At 43.2% G+C, this 17,382-nt stretch overlaps 8 protein-coding genes across 8 annotated transcripts; 5 read left to right on the top strand and 3 right to left on the bottom strand.

Moving 5' to 3' along the window:
- The first annotated feature begins 1,754 nt into the window (after nt 1-1,754).
- SJAG_04381 (negative regulator-MBF) lies at nt 1,755-4,359 on the top strand. The gene has a single exon (XM_002175455.2). It carries the CDS (start codon nt 1,935-1,937, stop codon nt 3,009-3,011), a length of 1,077 nt encoding a protein of 358 aa, XP_002175491.1. The 5' UTR covers nt 1,755-1,934; the 3' UTR covers nt 3,012-4,359.
- On the bottom strand, nt 2,631-4,841 carry SJAG_04380 (tRNA specific adenosine deaminase). The gene is made up of 4 exons (XM_002175454.2): nt 4,362-4,841; nt 4,302-4,316; nt 4,055-4,144; nt 2,631-4,007 (listed from the first exon to the last, which is right to left on the bottom strand). Exons 1-4 carry the CDS (start codon nt 4,556-4,558, stop codon nt 3,143-3,145), a joined length of 1,167 nt encoding a protein of 388 aa, XP_002175490.2. The 5' UTR covers nt 4,559-4,841; the 3' UTR covers nt 2,631-3,142.
- SJAG_04379 (RNA export factor Rae1) lies at nt 4,695-7,263 on the top strand. The gene is made up of 3 exons (XM_002175453.2): nt 4,695-4,847; nt 4,891-4,967; nt 5,128-7,263. The coding sequence occupies exons 1-3, from the start codon at nt 4,773-4,775 to the stop codon at nt 6,032-6,034; spliced, it is 1,059 nt and encodes a 352-aa protein (XP_002175489.1). The 5' UTR covers nt 4,695-4,772; the 3' UTR covers nt 6,035-7,263.
- SJAG_04378 (ribosomal protein subunit Rsm25) lies at nt 4,848-7,274 on the bottom strand. The gene has a single exon (XM_002175452.2). It carries the CDS (start codon nt 7,082-7,084, stop codon nt 6,404-6,406), a length of 681 nt encoding a protein of 226 aa, XP_002175488.2. The 5' UTR covers nt 7,085-7,274; the 3' UTR covers nt 4,848-6,403.
- SJAG_04377 (hypothetical protein) lies at nt 7,197-9,905 on the top strand. The gene has a single exon (XM_002175451.2). The coding sequence runs from the start codon at nt 7,687-7,689 to the stop codon at nt 9,496-9,498; it is 1,812 nt and encodes a 603-aa protein (XP_002175487.1). The 5' UTR covers nt 7,197-7,686; the 3' UTR covers nt 9,499-9,905.
- Nucleotides 9,906-10,805: 900 nt separating this feature from the next.
- Nucleotides 10,806-12,417, top strand: SJAG_04376 (peptidase). Its single transcript, XM_002175450.2, has one exon. It carries the CDS (start codon nt 11,167-11,169, stop codon nt 12,241-12,243), a length of 1,077 nt encoding a protein of 358 aa, XP_002175486.1. The 5' UTR covers nt 10,806-11,166; the 3' UTR covers nt 12,244-12,417.
- SJAG_04375 (septin Spn3) lies at nt 11,004-14,241 on the bottom strand. The gene is made up of 3 exons (XM_002175449.2): nt 13,616-14,241; nt 13,352-13,530; nt 11,004-13,288 (listed from the first exon to the last, which is right to left on the bottom strand). The coding sequence occupies exons 1-3, from the start codon at nt 13,821-13,823 to the stop codon at nt 12,476-12,478; spliced, it is 1,200 nt and encodes a 399-aa protein (XP_002175485.1). The 5' UTR covers nt 13,824-14,241; the 3' UTR covers nt 11,004-12,475.
- A 2,380-nt stretch (nt 14,242-16,621) lies between these two features.
- SJAG_04374 (hypothetical protein) lies at nt 16,622-17,215 on the top strand (the record flags this gene model as incomplete). The annotated part of the gene is made up of 1 exon (XM_002175448.1): nt 16,622-17,215. The coding sequence occupies one exon, from the start codon at nt 16,622-16,624 to the stop codon at nt 17,213-17,215; it is 594 nt and encodes a 197-aa protein (XP_002175484.1).
- Nucleotides 17,216-17,382: the final 167 nt, after the last annotated feature.

The raw sequence follows: 17,382 nt of genomic DNA on the forward strand, positions 1-17,382 counted from the left end.
TACGGTTTGCAATTATATTAACTGAACGGCATCTTAGCGAATTAAATAATTTACATATTTATCATTTCTGTGTGTATAGAGAGAATTACAGGTGGGTGTTAATTGTTTCAAATTTACTTCCCCTGCTAGTTTTAAGTGAGCGAATTAATATATATATATATATATATGATTAATGGATGAGCTACACGTTCAACGTTCCAAATCTAACATAACTGAGATCCGATCAAATCTAAGAATCCAGTTGTTTGCAACACGAAATCATGTTCTCTAACGAAGGTACTTTAAATTATAAATTATAAATTATCAACAGCTTCTTTTAGATACCCAAGACAAAGTCGAAGGGTTCTGTCTCTTTAGAGTTTTTTTTGACGTAACTTTTAACATGGAGGTTATTTGAAACCATCTTAAATTCCCAGAACTAATTTTGGTTTTATGATTGCCCACCCATGTCAATAAAATGGCGATACGTTGAGCATAGAGAGATATACAGGTGCGCTTGCGCTCGTTCTGTTCATCATATTTGCTATCCCTTTTGCATTCGCTATATTTTAGTGCACTGTTCTACTGGCGTCTACGAAATTAGCATAATGGCTTGATGATCATGTTACATAATATTAAGCATTCTTTTAATGTGTCGGCTGAAACGTATTTTTTTCTCTTTCAGCGATAACATACACACGCTTATACAAATATTGTAAACTGTGCTTATGAATTCTAATGTACGCTTGCAAATAAAAATTACGGAAATCAATTGAGATCCAAATACAGAATTTAGCATTCCGTTACATTTACCAGCTTCTAATCTTTTCCTGTAAGTCGTTAACAACGAAACCCAGTACACTACCAAGTTTGATTGATTGCAGTCTTCAATATCTACAAGTTCGTAACATCGGTATATTATATCTCGTGACGAACATTACGGAAAGAATGAATTAGTTTCCCAGAATGAACTGAACACTCGGGAATTGCTATCGAGTCGAAATCCCTTAATTTTAATTCGTTATGCGAAAAATCATAAACAGTTTAATTAATTAATTAATTAATAAGAAGGTTGGTATTTGGACAAGGTCACTTATAATCGCGCTCGATAGTATCAAGATTGCGCCAAGTTGAAAGAGTGGAGTGGGCTGCTTCAATAATTAGACAGAGGATTTTTATAAACTTTACATTAGGGTGACACTTAGAGAATAAAAATACTATTAACAACATTTATTGAACATTAAGTATACAACTGTTTTCGTGGAAATCCCCAATAGTCGTTTATGACGCTAGTCAACTTTGTTGTGGAATAAACAACGAAGTAAAAAAACGACCCGACACAATTGAATATTACACTTATTTTAGTCTACGATAATAAGGTACTGCAAATCGAACTTATCTGAAGCGCCTTTGTATACTGTTAAATTATTTTGAATGTGTTCTGTCATAACTACCTTGTCCAAGACAGTCAATCATAATAATTTTTTTTATTGTGACCTTCTCATATTAACTCTCGTAAACTAGACACATCTTTTTTTGAATTTTTCATAGTACATTGCTTATGTTCGCAGCTGATATCTCCTAGCTATGCCTCTTTAACTGCAGACAATCTCTCATACCTCTTGCGCTCGGTTAAAACCTTATTCCATTTAAACTCGTTGTCTTACGCGTTGCCAATTACATCATGGAAGTTTGTTGTGTAGTGAGTCGCGTCAACCCCAACGTGTTTTGCGACGCGTTACGTGACGCGACGCGTCGCGTCGCGGGGTATAACTACGGGCATGCTGCTCGTCATTTACTCACAGCTAAGCTGGCAACGTTCACCCTGTACCGTTCTATGGATACCCTGTTCTAATCATTAAACCTCATTTCTCGACATAATATTTCGTCTTTCTTTCCTTTTGTTAACAATTTGAACCCAGGGTGTTCGTTTTTTTTCCTAAGCACTATTAAATATGGTTGAACCGGTTGAACGCGTTTTAGGACCATTGACTCCTTCGAAATCTAATGTTCAGGTCCTCCGCTCTACTGATAACCATTCTAAACTAAATTTTGACGCGCTGGAAACGGAAAACTTGGCGCCAGAGACGCCTTCGTTACACAGGACAAGCAATACTTCAGATCAGAACGAAATGAGTACATTTAATGCCTCCAAAACATGTCCTCCGAAGCAGAAACGTGCTATTTCGGACACTTTCAGTTACAAGGTTTCAAGCTGTGAAAGAAAATCCATTGGAAATGGGATCAGAACGACCGATCCAATGTATATGAAGTCTTTCACCATTAATCCTGTCAGAACCAAACATATCCGACCTGATGTTCCCGAAGATATTCGAGAATGTGCTCAGAATCTCCGTCTAAGACTTCAATTGGCCATGTACAAGGTCCAGGTGAATCAACCGTACTCACCGCTTCGGGAATTGCCAATCGTTTCACGTATGAAACTTCCTACCGTTTCTAAAACAGAATCCGTAACTACTTTTTGGGAACAAAAGACGCCCGTATCCACTACAAAACGACCCCTGCATATGTCGACACCCACTGTCAGTCGAATATTGCAGGAATCCCCATCTAAACCACCTCAGCGTGTTGGTGAACAACTCTTAACGCCAAAGGGATCAGATACCACATGCTCCAAACCAACATTGTCAAGCCTACAAAACCGAATGCTCCCTACCGACAGTTCTCCCGCATCTGCTTACCGGTCTCAATCGAGACGATATGGTATTCGTTCTTCGGCCGCGTTAATGCAATCCGCTTCACCGTCTACTCGAAGACTACGAAAGTCAATGTCTTTGTCGATGGTTGGACAAAAACGAACAAGTTCAAAGGCTGATTGTTGTTCTACACAAGGAACACCCACGAAGTGCTATAGTTTCTCCACACCGTTGAAGAAATCCAAGAGTGTGATCGAGGAACGAGCGCCAAATTCGGCCAACAGTCGCGAAACCAGAAACGCTGACAAGGAAAAACCCTCTAGCTCACTTAGTGCCGCTGCACATTGCTTGACACAGTTAGGTATGATGCGGTGATCATTTACCATCTTCGCGAATAAACCTCCCATATTCCTTGCTGCTGCGCATTATACCCTTTGTGGACTACGACGAACAAGTGGCGTTGTTCAGACTTGGTGCAATCCTGAGGAACACGCATGCTCTAAAAGTCAGTCCCATACAAAATCAGATCCCTCGTTAGGCATCCATCCTTTCATAACGGACATAAGCAAACGCTTTGCCTCCCTTCTTTCTTTGTTTTCCTCTTTCCAATTCGCATAGTTTGCGTCGTTCGTTAATGCTGGTTGAATTGCTTTTAACAAATGCATGAGTTGTCGTCGACAGACTAATGACATAGCCTTCTCAAAGTTTGTTGCTTTCACGCCAGAGCGTATACCGTTGTGAATAACTTCACGTTGCTGGACAACGTTGCCCATCCACAGTTGAACGTTTGTGCTGGTCACTTTCTTCTCACTACTGTTGCTTGTGTTTGCATATTCAAAAGGCACATCACACTGCAGAACTTGAAACGGTGTAAATTTGTAAGGAGGAATGCATACCTCCGCAAGCGGTGCCAAACGCCCTGTTGCACCGAAAGCTCTTTTTATGGCAGACTCTTCAACCACTTCTGTTGGTAGTACCAAGGTGCTCAAGTATATAGGTTGGACTAATAAACTGGTCTGTGCATTACAAAGCGATAAGTATTCTCGAGCACTTAGTTTATCGGAACAACTTTTACTCCAACTGCACGGCGAATCCGCGCGACCGGGTTTTGTTCTTACAATGCCCAACTGGGAGAAATCCGCGCGACCTCTTAATGGTTGGTTGGGTGTTTCGTTCCTTAACCGCCATGGTTCTTTATCTTTACTTTTTTTAATAAGCAATTCCATGCTTGCATCTCCACATGGACACTCAGAAACATAGAGGTGAAACGTCATCTTTTTTGGGCACTTAAACTTGTCTTCTTTTTCCTTTTTAATGAGGATGTTTGAAGGTTTTCCTTCCTTAATGTTTTTTATGTTTTCGAGTAATACACTTGTTAAACATTCGTTAGTTGATGAATGCGCTGCTGAATCCCTTACCGATTGAATCCTCGTAGAGCTAGGATTTCTGCATGGCAATCGTGAAGAACGCAACCTAATTTTGCCTGATCGATTTTGCTTACAGCATTGCTGTCAATGTCAGCAAAAGATCAACTGTCATAGTTCATTCCTGGGTAACAGGAAGGAGAAGGGAGAAGGGAGAAGGTTGGAAGGTCACCTTCAGAAATACTGTTGAAGTATGAACGCATTCAATAGTACATCTTTTTGGTCCATATAATACACTTACCATTTTACACCAGTGCTAGCAATCCGTTAGTAACAAAATCCTCTTTTCAAGGCAACATACGCGAGACTGATGCACTCAAACGTGTTTTCTTCAACATTGTGAGCAACAATTCCAGCCAAAGTGGTCCATTCCTTTAGCCCGTTTGCTCGAACAATTGGTTTTCCGTGTGATGGCAGGCGACGAAACGCGTCTAAGACGGATTGTGCTACTGAATTGCCAAATTGGTTTTCGTCAGTAAAAGGAGAGACCATTTTCATTACAACTAGACGCGTTTTCTAAACGAAAATGTCTAGTGATAAATAGGAGGAGACTGCTACAACAGCAGGCTGCGCTTTTTGTTAAGATGAGTCAGTTTCAGTACTGACTCTCTAACCGAGATATTTCGGTTATACATTCGCTTAATCCGCTTAAGCTTCCTAGGCACACAAATTCGCTCTTACCGTTCACCCATCACACTTGACGACTTGAATTATGTCAACGGTCTTTGGCCATACTACGTCCTCCGGTGGTTCCAGCACCACCGGCGATTTGCAACAAGATATAATGGTATGTGTTCTTTTTGGATAATGGCATACTTACGTATCATTAGGTGCAACAGCCTCCTGACGACACCGTCTCGGACTTGGCCTTCTCCCCTCAAGCAGAGTTTTTGGCTGCTGCTTCTTGGTATGTACACGCTAAAATGCTTTCGTTAGACGATTGATTCGTGTTTTTCTTCAAGAATCGCATCGTAAAGCTTAATTTTCGCGATTCCTTTCGTTTGCTTAGCGAGAAGCATGAATACCAAGAAAAAAAAAACGAATTAATGAGGTCTAACCTTACGCAGGGATAGCAAAGTCCGTATTTATGAGGTTCAACCTACTGGCCAAACTATTGGAAAGGCCATGTTTGACCATCAAGGTCCCGTTCTCAGCGTTCACTGGTCGAGGGACGGTACAAAAGTTGCATCCGGTAGTGTCGACAAGTCTGCTAAGGTCTTTGACATTCAAACCGGACAAAACCAACAAGTAGCTGCTCATGACGATGCCATTCGTTGTGTTCGCTTTGTTGAGTCTATGGGCAGTGCACCCATTTTAGCGACGGGTTCATGGGATAAAACATTGAGATACTGGGATTTACGTCAATCTACTCCTATTGCTACCGTTAGTCTCCCGGAGCGTGTATACGCTATGGATTCCGTACACCCTCTTCTCGTTGTTGGCTGTGCTGAGCGCAATGTTGCCATCATTAATCTTTCCGAGCCTACTAAAATTTTCAAGGTTACTATGAGCCCACTTAAGTTCCAAACGCGATCAATCGCTTGTTTCCCCAACTCTGAGGGTTATGCTCTCGTGAGCGTGGAGGGTCGTTGTGCTATTCAATATGTCGACGACAAAAATTCTAGTCAAAATTTCAGTTTCCGTTGCCATCGTAATATCGTTGGTTCGAACGCAGATGTCTACAGCGTAAACTCTATAGCATTCCATCCACAGTACGGCACGTTCGCTACCGCTGGTTCCGACGGTACATTCAACTATTGGGATAAAGACAGTCGTCAGCGTCTCAAAGGATACCCAAACGTCGGTGGTCCCATCACAGCTGCCGCATTCAACCGTAACGGCAACATTTATGCATACGCTACAGGTAACGACTGGAGCAAGGGTTACGTCCCCAACAACCAGCAGCCTACAAAGATCATGCTGCATCCTGTACCTCCAGAAGAAATGAAGCCCAAGCCCAAGAAGACGAGGTAAAAATTGTTATGACATTTATTCCCGGCAATCATCACGACTAAAAGGGCGGTCTTTGTTTGTCTAAAAAAGTTACTTGTGTTTTGATCCTTCTCTTTAACGTTCCAGCAAGTTTTTGTTCGTAATGTGTACACCAATATGGCTACGGCGTCAACAATGATAATGTGTACTTTTCCCTTGTTCGTGGTTACGTTGGGGGTAGTTCATGCTTTATGGGGTATTTAGTTGTATCATTGTCGACGTTTAATTTCCATTTGTGGACAACGGTGTCTGGAAACAGTACTGGAGGCTCATAAGTATTTTCATGCTATCTGCAACATCCGTTTTCATTACGGAGACATCAGTATTTTTTGATGAAGTCTGCTGCTGCGTTTAAGTGTGTGTGGGATCAACAAATTTGTCGTGCAACAAGCGCGTACGTTCTGTGGCTTTTTGCTTCCAGTCATTCGCTGCAGCTTGATCCAACTCGAAACCGAGCTCCAAGTCGTCCTTAGTGAGTAACGCACCCAATGCTTGTGCTTGATCCAGGGCGACTCGTTGCTCAATTTCCTCATTCGCCCGAAGATTATAAAATTCTTGAAGCGCCTTGTTATAAGCATCTTCTTGTGTCATAGTTTTATGCTCCATGAGCCACAAGGTCCGTTGCACGACACTTTCACCGTCAAGACCTTTCCTCGGCTGGTCCATACGACTCCAGTCACAGTAGACGAAGTCTTGACCATCGTTCTCGGACAGTATACGAGGACGAGCAAGCTCCCATGGATGCTCTTGGTAAAAGCGTTTCCGCAAGGCGTCCTCCGGCCACCTAAGTTTGCGTAACTTAAACATATTGGCACGGACCTTACCGTTAGAGCCGCACTGGCTTTTATGGCCGGTGGCTTGCCATTTTGCAACTGCCTTTTCGTATCCTGGCACAATCCTCTTTTGAAACTGAAAAGTTGGTGGTGTTTGTACGACTGCTTGATACCATACAGGCTCTTTTACCCAATGCTTTCGCATTTCAGATCCAAACTTTTTTAGGATTGCATTTGCCTGGATGTTTGGAACCTTCATTGTCGTAGATCGCAAAAAAGCAAGCAATTGGTGTCTACAAAAAAAAGGTCGATTTCGTGAAGCGGTATCTACGAACTTTCAACTCGAGCCAGGTGCGTTTTTTTTTTTTGAAACAAACGTTGGTTAAAACCAACTTGAAATGATCCTGGAACCTTCGTCTTTTGAAGCCAACTTCAGCAGTGTGTTATGTAACTCTCTTTACTCAGCAGCTCATCGTTTCGTGGGTCTTGTTTTTGGTGGTGAGTTTAAGCAGCGCGTTACTAAAAGGTGCATTGGAATGCGTTGCTTATCACAAATTTTCGCTGAATTGCACTAAATACGTTAACTGGGTCCAACGTGTTGCACAGTAACGCCTTAGACTTCGCTAAACTCGTCTTTCTTGCAGTAACTTGGAGCTCTCCTACTGAACATTTGCAGCATCAACCGTCGGAATGCTGCAGGGCTGGAAAGTGGTGTATGGTTTGTTGCATGAGAGAGAAAAAGATAAACTCAGTCTTTAAGGTTCCTGTTGGTTTTTTGTTTTTGTTTTCGCGTCCGAGATCCTTTTCCAGGTTTCGCGAGTTTCGTTACTAAGTCATGAATTTGCTGCTTCGGCGGCTACTATGCGATATTTTTGTTTGTCTGGACCAGGAATTGTTTGGAATGCTGTAACCCTGCGACTCTGTGGCCGACTTCGGATTCTATCGACAAAATGCAATTTTAGAATCTTTTACTCGACTACACGTGTACGGATCCATTCGACGTTATTGTCTGAGTTGAGACGACCTATAAAACATTCGGTGGTTTGTGACACCAGTTGGAAAGGTGGACTGTCACAAAAAGGGAACTCCATCGAGGATGTGAAGGATGACGTACAGAAGGATGGATCGGGTTCTTCCTTTCAAGAGTGGTTACAACAAGTCCAACGACTGCATTTGACATTGCCGGCTGCGTGTGTGGATGTGTCGAATAATTACTCGGCTACTCCTTGTTCGGCTATTGGAACAAATAAACTGGGTTCAGCAACTAGGGTTTGTCCTTCTCCATTTGATGGGACACGCATGAAACAATGCCAGGACGAATGGCTCAATGTTCTGCAAAATCAACTCCCTGACCTTGTTCAAGAACTGTACCGAATGCAACCATGGTTGGCTGTGTTTACTGTTCGATGGAGTCTACAAACGTGTGTAGCAACACACGCTGAATTCAGTGTCGTAAATGCCTGTGTGCACCACTTCTTGCTCTTTTTTATGCGAGCCCCATTGCCTTTGCAGCTTGGCTTGTACTCGACGTTTCTCGACGTGCTTCCTCCGTTGACTATTGCATTGACCGATTGTACTCGGTACTTGTGTTATCGTACATTGCTTGCATTTGTTTTCGCTCACGATGTGAATTACATATCGGCATCCTTTCTTGTTCATATGGCACGGTTGATTTTTGGCGACAAATTCCAGCCTCATGAACGAACGAAACTAGAAGCGTTTCGTTCCACTCGTTTGAAAATTGGAATTTCCTCTCTGCTGCAAATTGCCCGACGTTCGGAAGACGTCCGGTTTGCGTTGTTCCTCCAGCGGGTGTGGAAACAATTTCGGGGCTCAACTGATCTTCCCAAACGATGGTGTGCATTGTTGCTGCAAACGTTCTCTAAGCATTCTTGTTTTAAGTTCGTACGGGAAATAATCACAGCAACAGCCCATGTCGGCCTGCTTCCGTACAAACCGCCTGTTATCGCTTCCCGGTTGATGCCATTCCTGCAAAAAGGAGATGTTACTCGTATCCATCACGAATTACGTCGTCTTCGTTTATGCCCTGAATTCCGTGGTGGAAACGAACTGAATGCATACGTTCTTCGTCAACTTGTACGCTATAACCGGCTCGCACAAGCCGAACTCTTTCTCCAGCATATTTCCCCCAATAGTGCACGAACCGAGGTAGTAATAGCCGCCGTGTTGTTACTGTACAACAAGCAGCGCCGTTATGAAGAAACAATACAATTGTACTCGCAATATTTCGGACGAAGTATATTGCAAGTAATCGTTGGTCTCTTCAAAAAGTCTGCTTGGTCCCCCTCTCGAGCTCGGTCCATCGTTCATCGACAGAATGCCGTTCAAAAAATTGCAACCCAACATTTAGTCTATGCTCTTCTGCGACTGAACCCGCAAGCTTCTTTTGCGCTTGTCGGGCTTGGACATTATTTGTCTCTGTTCTCTCAAGTGACCTTTAACTCGTGCGACCGTCGAATCATCTGGCTTCTCGTTCGATGTATACTAGATGACCAGTCATGTACTATAGCAGATGCCATGGATATGCTTCAAGCTTTGCGGGCTGCCTCGTACATTCCTGACGCAACAATCGCACTTAGCAAATCCCTTCCACTTTTAAATGCGAGATTTCATAACATGGATGAACTTCGCCACGCCCTCTTGCAGGAGTAAGTAACTTTGGTGCAGTTTATGAAGCTACCCTCGCTTGACTTGATTTCAACTAGTTCACATCCTCGACCAGCGAGCATGAATTCCTTGCTACAATATTCCCCCCATCACATGCTTCATGTAACTTTACATCCACCGTTCTTTTGTAATACCGCCCTTCTTCCGTTTCCTTTCTTTCGGCCGATTATATGTGATTTAGAGACATTTTTATTACTGTGGTTCAAAAATAAAATAGAATTAAAGTGACCAATTGGTTAATAGTTACATATCGTAGTGCAGTTGTTTTAACATGACTTGAGTGGTCGTAAAATAATATATTAGCAATATGTATATTGTCTTCCTACTGCATATGAGGCAATTGGGTATTAAAGTAATCAGATGCTAGTCAGTCAATGAAATTCAGTTATCTCTATAAATTATTTTGCATTTGTCTGTAATCTAGGTGCGCAGCTTAGGAAATTTGTTTAATTGTAAGCGCTCTAATTAAAGTCTGCAATAATTGGATAAGTGGTAATGACTTCGTAAACTAAAATACTATAATTAAATCATCATCATACTATTGCTTAACCTTTCTGAAATGAATGCAAGGAGAACACCGCTAGAATTCCGCTGGATCAATCAAGCTCGTGAAGTCACTTTCTAGACGTTATGTTTTATTCTATTGAAGAGGAAAAATCAAATGTTAAAAGCTGTAAGACGATACACCGATTGACAGCAGAACTCGAATTTTAACATAGCATTTTCGGCATGTAGTCAAGTAGCCAAAGAACATTTAGAATTTGAGTTGGATTTGTATGGTTAAAAGAAGTGCCAGCAATACCTTGCTCAATGTTACAGGTTTATACTTTAAATTATTAGTACTATAAACCTTCTCAAAAATATACATAAGTATTCCTTGCACGATCATTTTTGACTATTAATACGACAGAAAACATACTACATGATTTCTACTATTCATAATCACTATCTTACATGGTTACCCATTTATCACGATTCACGCTTTTAGCATTGGCTATCTTCTTAACTGTTATATTGTGTCATTCACTAATTGACTATAGATAATTCTCATTGTTTTATACGCTTTTATATTTTTTGAAATTTTTTTTTATTTTTTATTTATTTATTTATTATTATTATTTTTTTTTTTTGTTATTAATTATTTTTTTTTTTGTTATTAATTATTTTTTATTTATTGTTTATTAATTTTGTTCTGATTTTCCTAATTTATTCATCTTCTTTATTACCTCATTATTACATAGATTCCTTTGTTACTTCTCTACTCCCCGCCTTATTCATTCCCCCCTTTAACCCCGCAATTTGCACATGTCTCCGTCATCTTCCCCGCCGCCTTACATCCCTGCTTCCTCTATCTTAAGTCTTTGAATGGTACAGCAGCTTTGTCTATGTAAAATGGCTTTTGATGCGCCAGCTATGATGCATTAGTTTGTCACTAGTAATCAAAGACAATGACGCATCCGTTACCCCTGACCCGCAAAATCCGTGCGGCGCACGTGTGACGGGCAGCTACTTATTCCTAGCAAAACCCAAGTTACGCAGCTCAAACGCAACCCGGTTAGAACCAACTACATTCCAAACAATCTCGTCCTTCGTGGCAGTAACGTAACTGCAAATCGGTTCTCTTCTTTAATTGTAACAATCTCTCTTAGCTTCATGGCGCAAGAAACTCAAGCGACTGAATCTCCCGCTCCCGCTCCTACCGAGGTTCGCAAGTTCTGGAAGTACGAGCGTACTGGATCTCCAGAGGCCGTCCTGGAAAAGGGTGAAGGACCTGTGCAAGATGCAGACTCGCTGTCCCCTACTCAAGTTCTTGTGAAGGTCGCGTACACAAGCCTCAACCCTTTGGATTACAAGGTGATGAGAATCCATCGCATCTTCGGTAAGGTCGCTATGTCCTTCCCCGTCATTCCGTGTGAAGATTTCTCCGGAACGGTGCTTGCCGTTGGTAAGGATGTGAAAGACCTTACTGTTGGCCAAAGAGTTTGGGGCGTCAAGGATGTTCGTCAATTGCTTTCTACACACGAAGGTGCACTCAGTACCCACCTCGTGTGCGACAGCAGCTTGACAATTGGTCTTCCTGACACTGTATCATTGAAGGAGGCCGCTGGACTCGGTATCGCCGGTATGACTGCCTTCCAGGCTTTAACAGAGCAAATGCACATGAGACGCAACCAACGTCTTGTCGTTATCGGCGGCTCTGGCGGTGTAGGAACATTTGCCATCCAAATTGCCAGAGCCCTAGGCTGTGAAGTGACAACGGTATCATCCACGAGAAACTTGACCCTGTGTCACGAGTTGGGCGCCACATACACAATTGACTACACAACCGAAGATGTTTTGGACAGACTCAACGACCTCGCTCCTTACGATGCCGTCTTTGATGCTGTTGGCGAAAATTATGAGTTGTATAAGAACTCCTACAAGTTCCTCAAGTCTGATGGTAGCTATGTGGGTATCGCCGCTGATTTCAAGCTCTCCTACCTTTCGCTGAAGCTTTTGCGAGATTTTCGTCCTAGATTCTTAGGCGGTTCAGTGCACAAGTACACAGATTTCACGTTGAATGTCCAGCCTAAGCTGTTGAAGGAGTTCACCGACTTCTTTACAGAACACCACATGAAGACGGTGGTGGACAGTGTACATACGTTTGATGATGCCCTGGGCGCCTTTCAACAATCCATGTCTTCAAGAAGTCGTGGCAAGGTCATCATTAAGATCAGTGACGATGCCTAAAAAACATCGTTTGAGGGGCCAGCCCTCGACGGCTCCCACATCGCTTCTTGAAATTTTTAATGTTCATATGCTTCATTCTTTCAGGCCTGTTTAATTAACTGTTTATCCTTTGCAGTAATAGTTGATGGTTTCATGAATAGTCGGTTGGTTGGACAAACTGGAGAGGGCTTTGTCATCAACATCGTCAATAATAGCTTTCACCTAAATACAAACACTTGTCCTGTCACGTCCCTCATGCTCCTTGAGGGATGTTACTGGCAGCTATGGGGGCAGATACGTCCTTCATAACAATCGTGGGTGTCATCAGCGTCGGTGTTGGTATAGATGTAGTAATAGTGTTAGGTTGAGAGTCGTTCACACCCGCATTCAAGTTTGCAGCAGCAAGTTTTTGTTCGAGGGCATGTAATGCTTCCTCACGGGCTAGCAACTGGCGACGCTTTTCCTCAATCTCCTTCTGAACGGACATCTCGATAGCTCGCAGACGTTCCTCCTCCCTGAGAATATCAGTCTGGACATTAGGAACGATGGGGCTGCTCGCGTTGAGAACAAGTTGCGATTGTGAAAGCTTCTTCGTACGGTAGTTTTCATAAAGTACATCGGTCGTCATTTCACGCAATTCATCCAGATGGGATTGGAAGAGTGCCGAACGTAAGGCTTGGAAGTCTGAGTGCTCGGGGTTGTCAACTTCAGCAATTCCCCACGGATAAACACGAGCCCGACGAACCTGGCCGTTTATTTCAGCAAGCTGATCAGAACTGACAACAGCAAATGGCATCAACGAGCGAAGGTAATCACTGGCTTGGATGAGATTATCATCGTGCTCTTCCGCGTTGACAGGAAACTGATACACAGGGATTTGATAGCGCTCTATGTCCTCGTTTATAAGCTTTTTATTCAGTTCAAGTTCGTCTGGAGTTAGGGAATCGGCCAAAGCGATGACGGGGAGAATATTAACACACGGTCCCAGACGCCGCATCAGCTCAATGTCTAATTCGCGTAAACCATGGCCTGTAGGTGCGATGAAATAAATCAACGCGTGTACGCGCTAAATAAAGTTAGCACGCATAAACGTGAGTGATCGGAACAAAAGCTCCATTTCTCCACATACATTATCCTGAAATCTGGCGTTTCTCTTGATTCGTGATTCCTCTTCGAGAACATTGTCAAATTGTGTCTCGATGTAGTTCTGAATAATTTCAAAGTTATTTTCATTGTTAATTGCCTCTCCAAAATTAAGTGCATCCAAAACAGTGAGAGAAATCTTTGTTTTATCTTCCATTTCCAAATCTACCGTTCTAGGTGAGTCAAAAGCCACAATCATACGCGTTTCTTCACGCGTTTTCACCACTCCGTAGAATGAATTCTAACATACCCGCATGGTAAGGAACAATTTCGACATTTGGAGTAGCCGCAGTATCAGCAGGATCGAAATTATCACGTCGTTGAATAAGCGGCCGCTCGCACAATGTGTTCACAAACGCTGTCCGACCAAGACCACTTGTTCCTACCACCATAAGAATGAAAGGAATACCCTTTTTCGTGGCCTTCCGGATAGTTCTTGAACGTGTCGCCGTATGCATGACCGTACCGATATCTCAATGTGCGTAGTATGTGTGTTATTAGTGTAGAAGGGACGGGAAACGGGGGAACGATGTGCACTGGTGTGTCTGGGAATTGGCAGGTTATTCAGCTGGTACGCGACGACAAAGGACTCTGGATGATGTCATGCGACCAGCATTAAGGTTTCAATAAAGCTTCCATCCCCGCAACCACGTGGGTCCCTTGGAACTCGAACAATAAATGAAAGCCGACAAAGGCGACACATCCGTCACCTTGCTGTGACCTCGGTCTTAACAGCGTTAGAGTTCGTCAACATGTGACTTTAGCACGTTTGCTTAAGCCGTGGACGAGCGGCTACCCGCTGAGAAATGGTCTCCACTCGTGGGAAGTGGAGAACGGTAATGCGGGGGACACAATCATAGTACTAACGAAAGCGAAAACGCCGTTCCCGATCTTCAAAATAGCGAGCCCTTTAGATCTCATTTTTGTGTCTACATCACCTCATCACCCACAACCCCAGTCGCTTCCTATCGCTCTTCGTCGAAGAAATGACATGCGAGGGACTCCTGTCCTCTCCACTCCACATATTTCACGTGCGAAAGAATGACGTAGCTATCTTCTCCCCACGTCCCTTTCGCTTCGATAAGCGGGCGACTTCTGGAAAAGAAGCCAACGACAAACAGGAGAGCAACGCTAGATACTCTTTAGTAAACTCTACCAGCACTACAAGCTGCTGCGTCGTTAGAGTAGCCTCCGTCCCCTGGCTCCGTGCATATCATCCGCTGCTATTTTGATGTCTGTCGAGTGGGAAGGGCCTTATTCACGGAGCAACTCTCGATACGCCTTCAGCGAATAGGGGGTTTTCGCGGGAAAGAATGAACTAACTCAGCGGTTCGTGATTTGATTGGCTATTATTAGCGCCAAATAAGCGACACTCGTTGTCACGCTCGCCTGTCTGTAAAAACTGAGAGATTCGAAAAAAGCAGCAGGTTTTCTGTGTGAGCAAAAACCAGAACTGGGTTGCTCTTCGTACAAAAATGGGAGCCTGAGAAAGTTTTTTGGAACGATTTAATGACCCCATAGAGGGCCGACCGCAGGCTGCGCCCAGCCGAATAAAGTTTGTCCGCACCTGACAAGCAGCCCTAGAGCAGCCGAAAGCCTCGTTCTTTTCATTCGTCAAAATTCGCTCCCCTACGGGGTTCATTTTCGCTTCTCATTCGTCAGGGCCACTTTTTAGGCTGGACCCTGCCACGTCTTTTCGGCTATGCAAGTCACGAGACATGCATTTTATTCCGAAACTCCACCCTCCCATCTCGCTCGTCATCAAATCTATGTCTGCTATTCTCCAACTTACGTCACTCCACTAACTGGAGAGCCATCTTCGCTCGTCGCATCCAGGCTCCCTGGTTCGCTCGTAACCCTGAATCGTCGCACGTCATACAACTCGAGCCGCTGTAAGCCAAGTGCCATATGCACCATTCGTCCAAATAAGTGCCCTAGGCTGTCTAATGAAATCGCTCCCCAAGGTGCAATTCCCTAGAAGTGGATGCAGTTAAGCATTAACGATTCGTTCCGTCCTCGCGGTCAGCAATCTCACGTAAAGAGCCGTTCGTAACGTCTCATCATTGTTTGCATGCTTTGAAAAGGTCACGAACCGTTTCGAAAAATTAGCTTTCCAGAATAACGTCATAGCAAAAAGCAATTATATACAGGAGGAATGAAGGAACAGATGTGTTTCATACAGACAAGCACTTCTGTTGTTCATTTGTTGTATGCTTTTGGAGATTCGGTGAGTCGCGCCGTTTCGACAACCTTAAATGCGTTCGTAGTCTCACACTTCCCGGCTTCATTATACAAAACACGGACGAAGATTCACCACCGTGGTCGGTGGTGCTTCCCTTCTTTCGCGTACATTTTCTTCCTGTTCACGATTTCACGAACGTTCGCTTTTTCTTCGTATCTTTGGTGAACGAATTTTAAGAATTGAGTACTCGTTCTTACAGCAAAAGTCGTTTCTTTTACACGCGTTTACAACCCAGAAAAAAACACATTTTCGGCTGTCAAAGCGCTATTTTTTCTGAGATATATTTGTTTCTTGGTGGAGGTTGTTTCATTTGACACGTCTTTTCCTACATTTTAGTGCGAAATCTTGTTGCTAAGGCTTTTGGCTCGGTGCTGTCTCATCTCTCTCTTGCACTGCGTGCCTGCATGAGACTACAATTCAGGATCTGTCTTTCGTTCGAATATTCAGCAATTGATAGGAATTCCTAGCTGCCAGAAGTGTACTGCGTCATTTCTTACGTGTTTGTCTCAGCGGCGAACATTTTCGACCTTGCCAGCATCTCATTGTGTGCTCTTTCGAGCTTTCTGGCCTCATTACCCCAACTCGTTTGACTTCAATTCTTCTTTCCCTTGTTTTTCCCCAGTATCCATTTGCCTAATTTGCTTTGAGACTCACTCACCGTCTTCTCACCCGTTATCTTTTTGCATTTCTAATTCCTTCTATACTCCTTGACTGGTGCGTGTGTTTTCTATTATATATTTCTCTATTTTGGTCGTTGCTATTCGTTTCGTTTGGTTCATTTCCTATTAACAGACCTGTACGTCCTCGTTCCCCATATACTCTCTTCTCTTTCACCCTCTCTTTCTCTTGCTTTAAAGCTCACACTTGGTTTTCTCTCGTTGTCGCATATAATTGTGGAATAGCTCGGCTGGTTTAATCTCGTTCTGTCTATTTATAATTTTCTCTCCTTTTTCGCTCCCTTACACGCATTGAACTGTTTTATGTCATCGCCTCTTTCAATTGATTAAAATGAGCATGTCTAACGAAGATGGCATTTCTGTTTCCCCTGATCCCAGGACGGACAGCAGGGCTTATCCCTCAACTGGCTTATACTTTCCACAAGGATATCCCTCCCCACACGAGTCGCAGGTCTCGCTACCGGTCTCCGACGCCACGAATTCTTCTAATAAGTACCGTAAAGCATGCGATGCTTGTCGATTGAAAAAAATTCGCTGTTTGGGAGAAAGACCGGTTTGTTCAAACTGTCAGAGTCTGAATATTGCTTGTGTTTACGGAGTTCGCAAAAAAAAACGTGTGGTTGCTACAGAAAACTCGGCCACTGGCTCTAACGTAAACATTGAGAAACGACTTATTCGTATTGAAAGTATGCTCCGTTCCGTCGTGAACTCGACTCAGCATCTCAATGCGGATGCAGCAACCAAATCGTTAGAGGATAATTTGGGTGATGCCGAGTACGGACTTAACGAACCCTCGACAATCGCAGAAATTGACGATGCCGCATACACTGGCAACCACAAGCCCGGTGGATTGTTTGACGGATTTTATATGAAAGACTCTTTGGGCCGGGTTTACACATTTTTGGCCCGTCCTCATTTCTTTTGTTTTTAAAGCATTTTCTTCAGAAGTCGCGACTGCTATGAATCGAAAATTGGAGTTTCCCAATCTTAATGATGTATTTACTGTTACGTGGAGTCGCCTTTTTGAAAACTCAATTCCGGACATTAATGTTCCCTTTTCAAAAGATTGGGCTACTGAGAATGTCAATTTTTACTGTG

This window comes from Schizosaccharomyces japonicus (genome assembly GCF_000149845.2).
Source record: "Schizosaccharomyces japonicus yFS275 unplaced genomic scaffold supercont5.2, whole genome shotgun sequence".
Lineage (NCBI taxonomy): Eukaryota > Fungi > Ascomycota > Schizosaccharomycetes > Schizosaccharomycetales > Schizosaccharomycetaceae > Schizosaccharomyces > Schizosaccharomyces japonicus.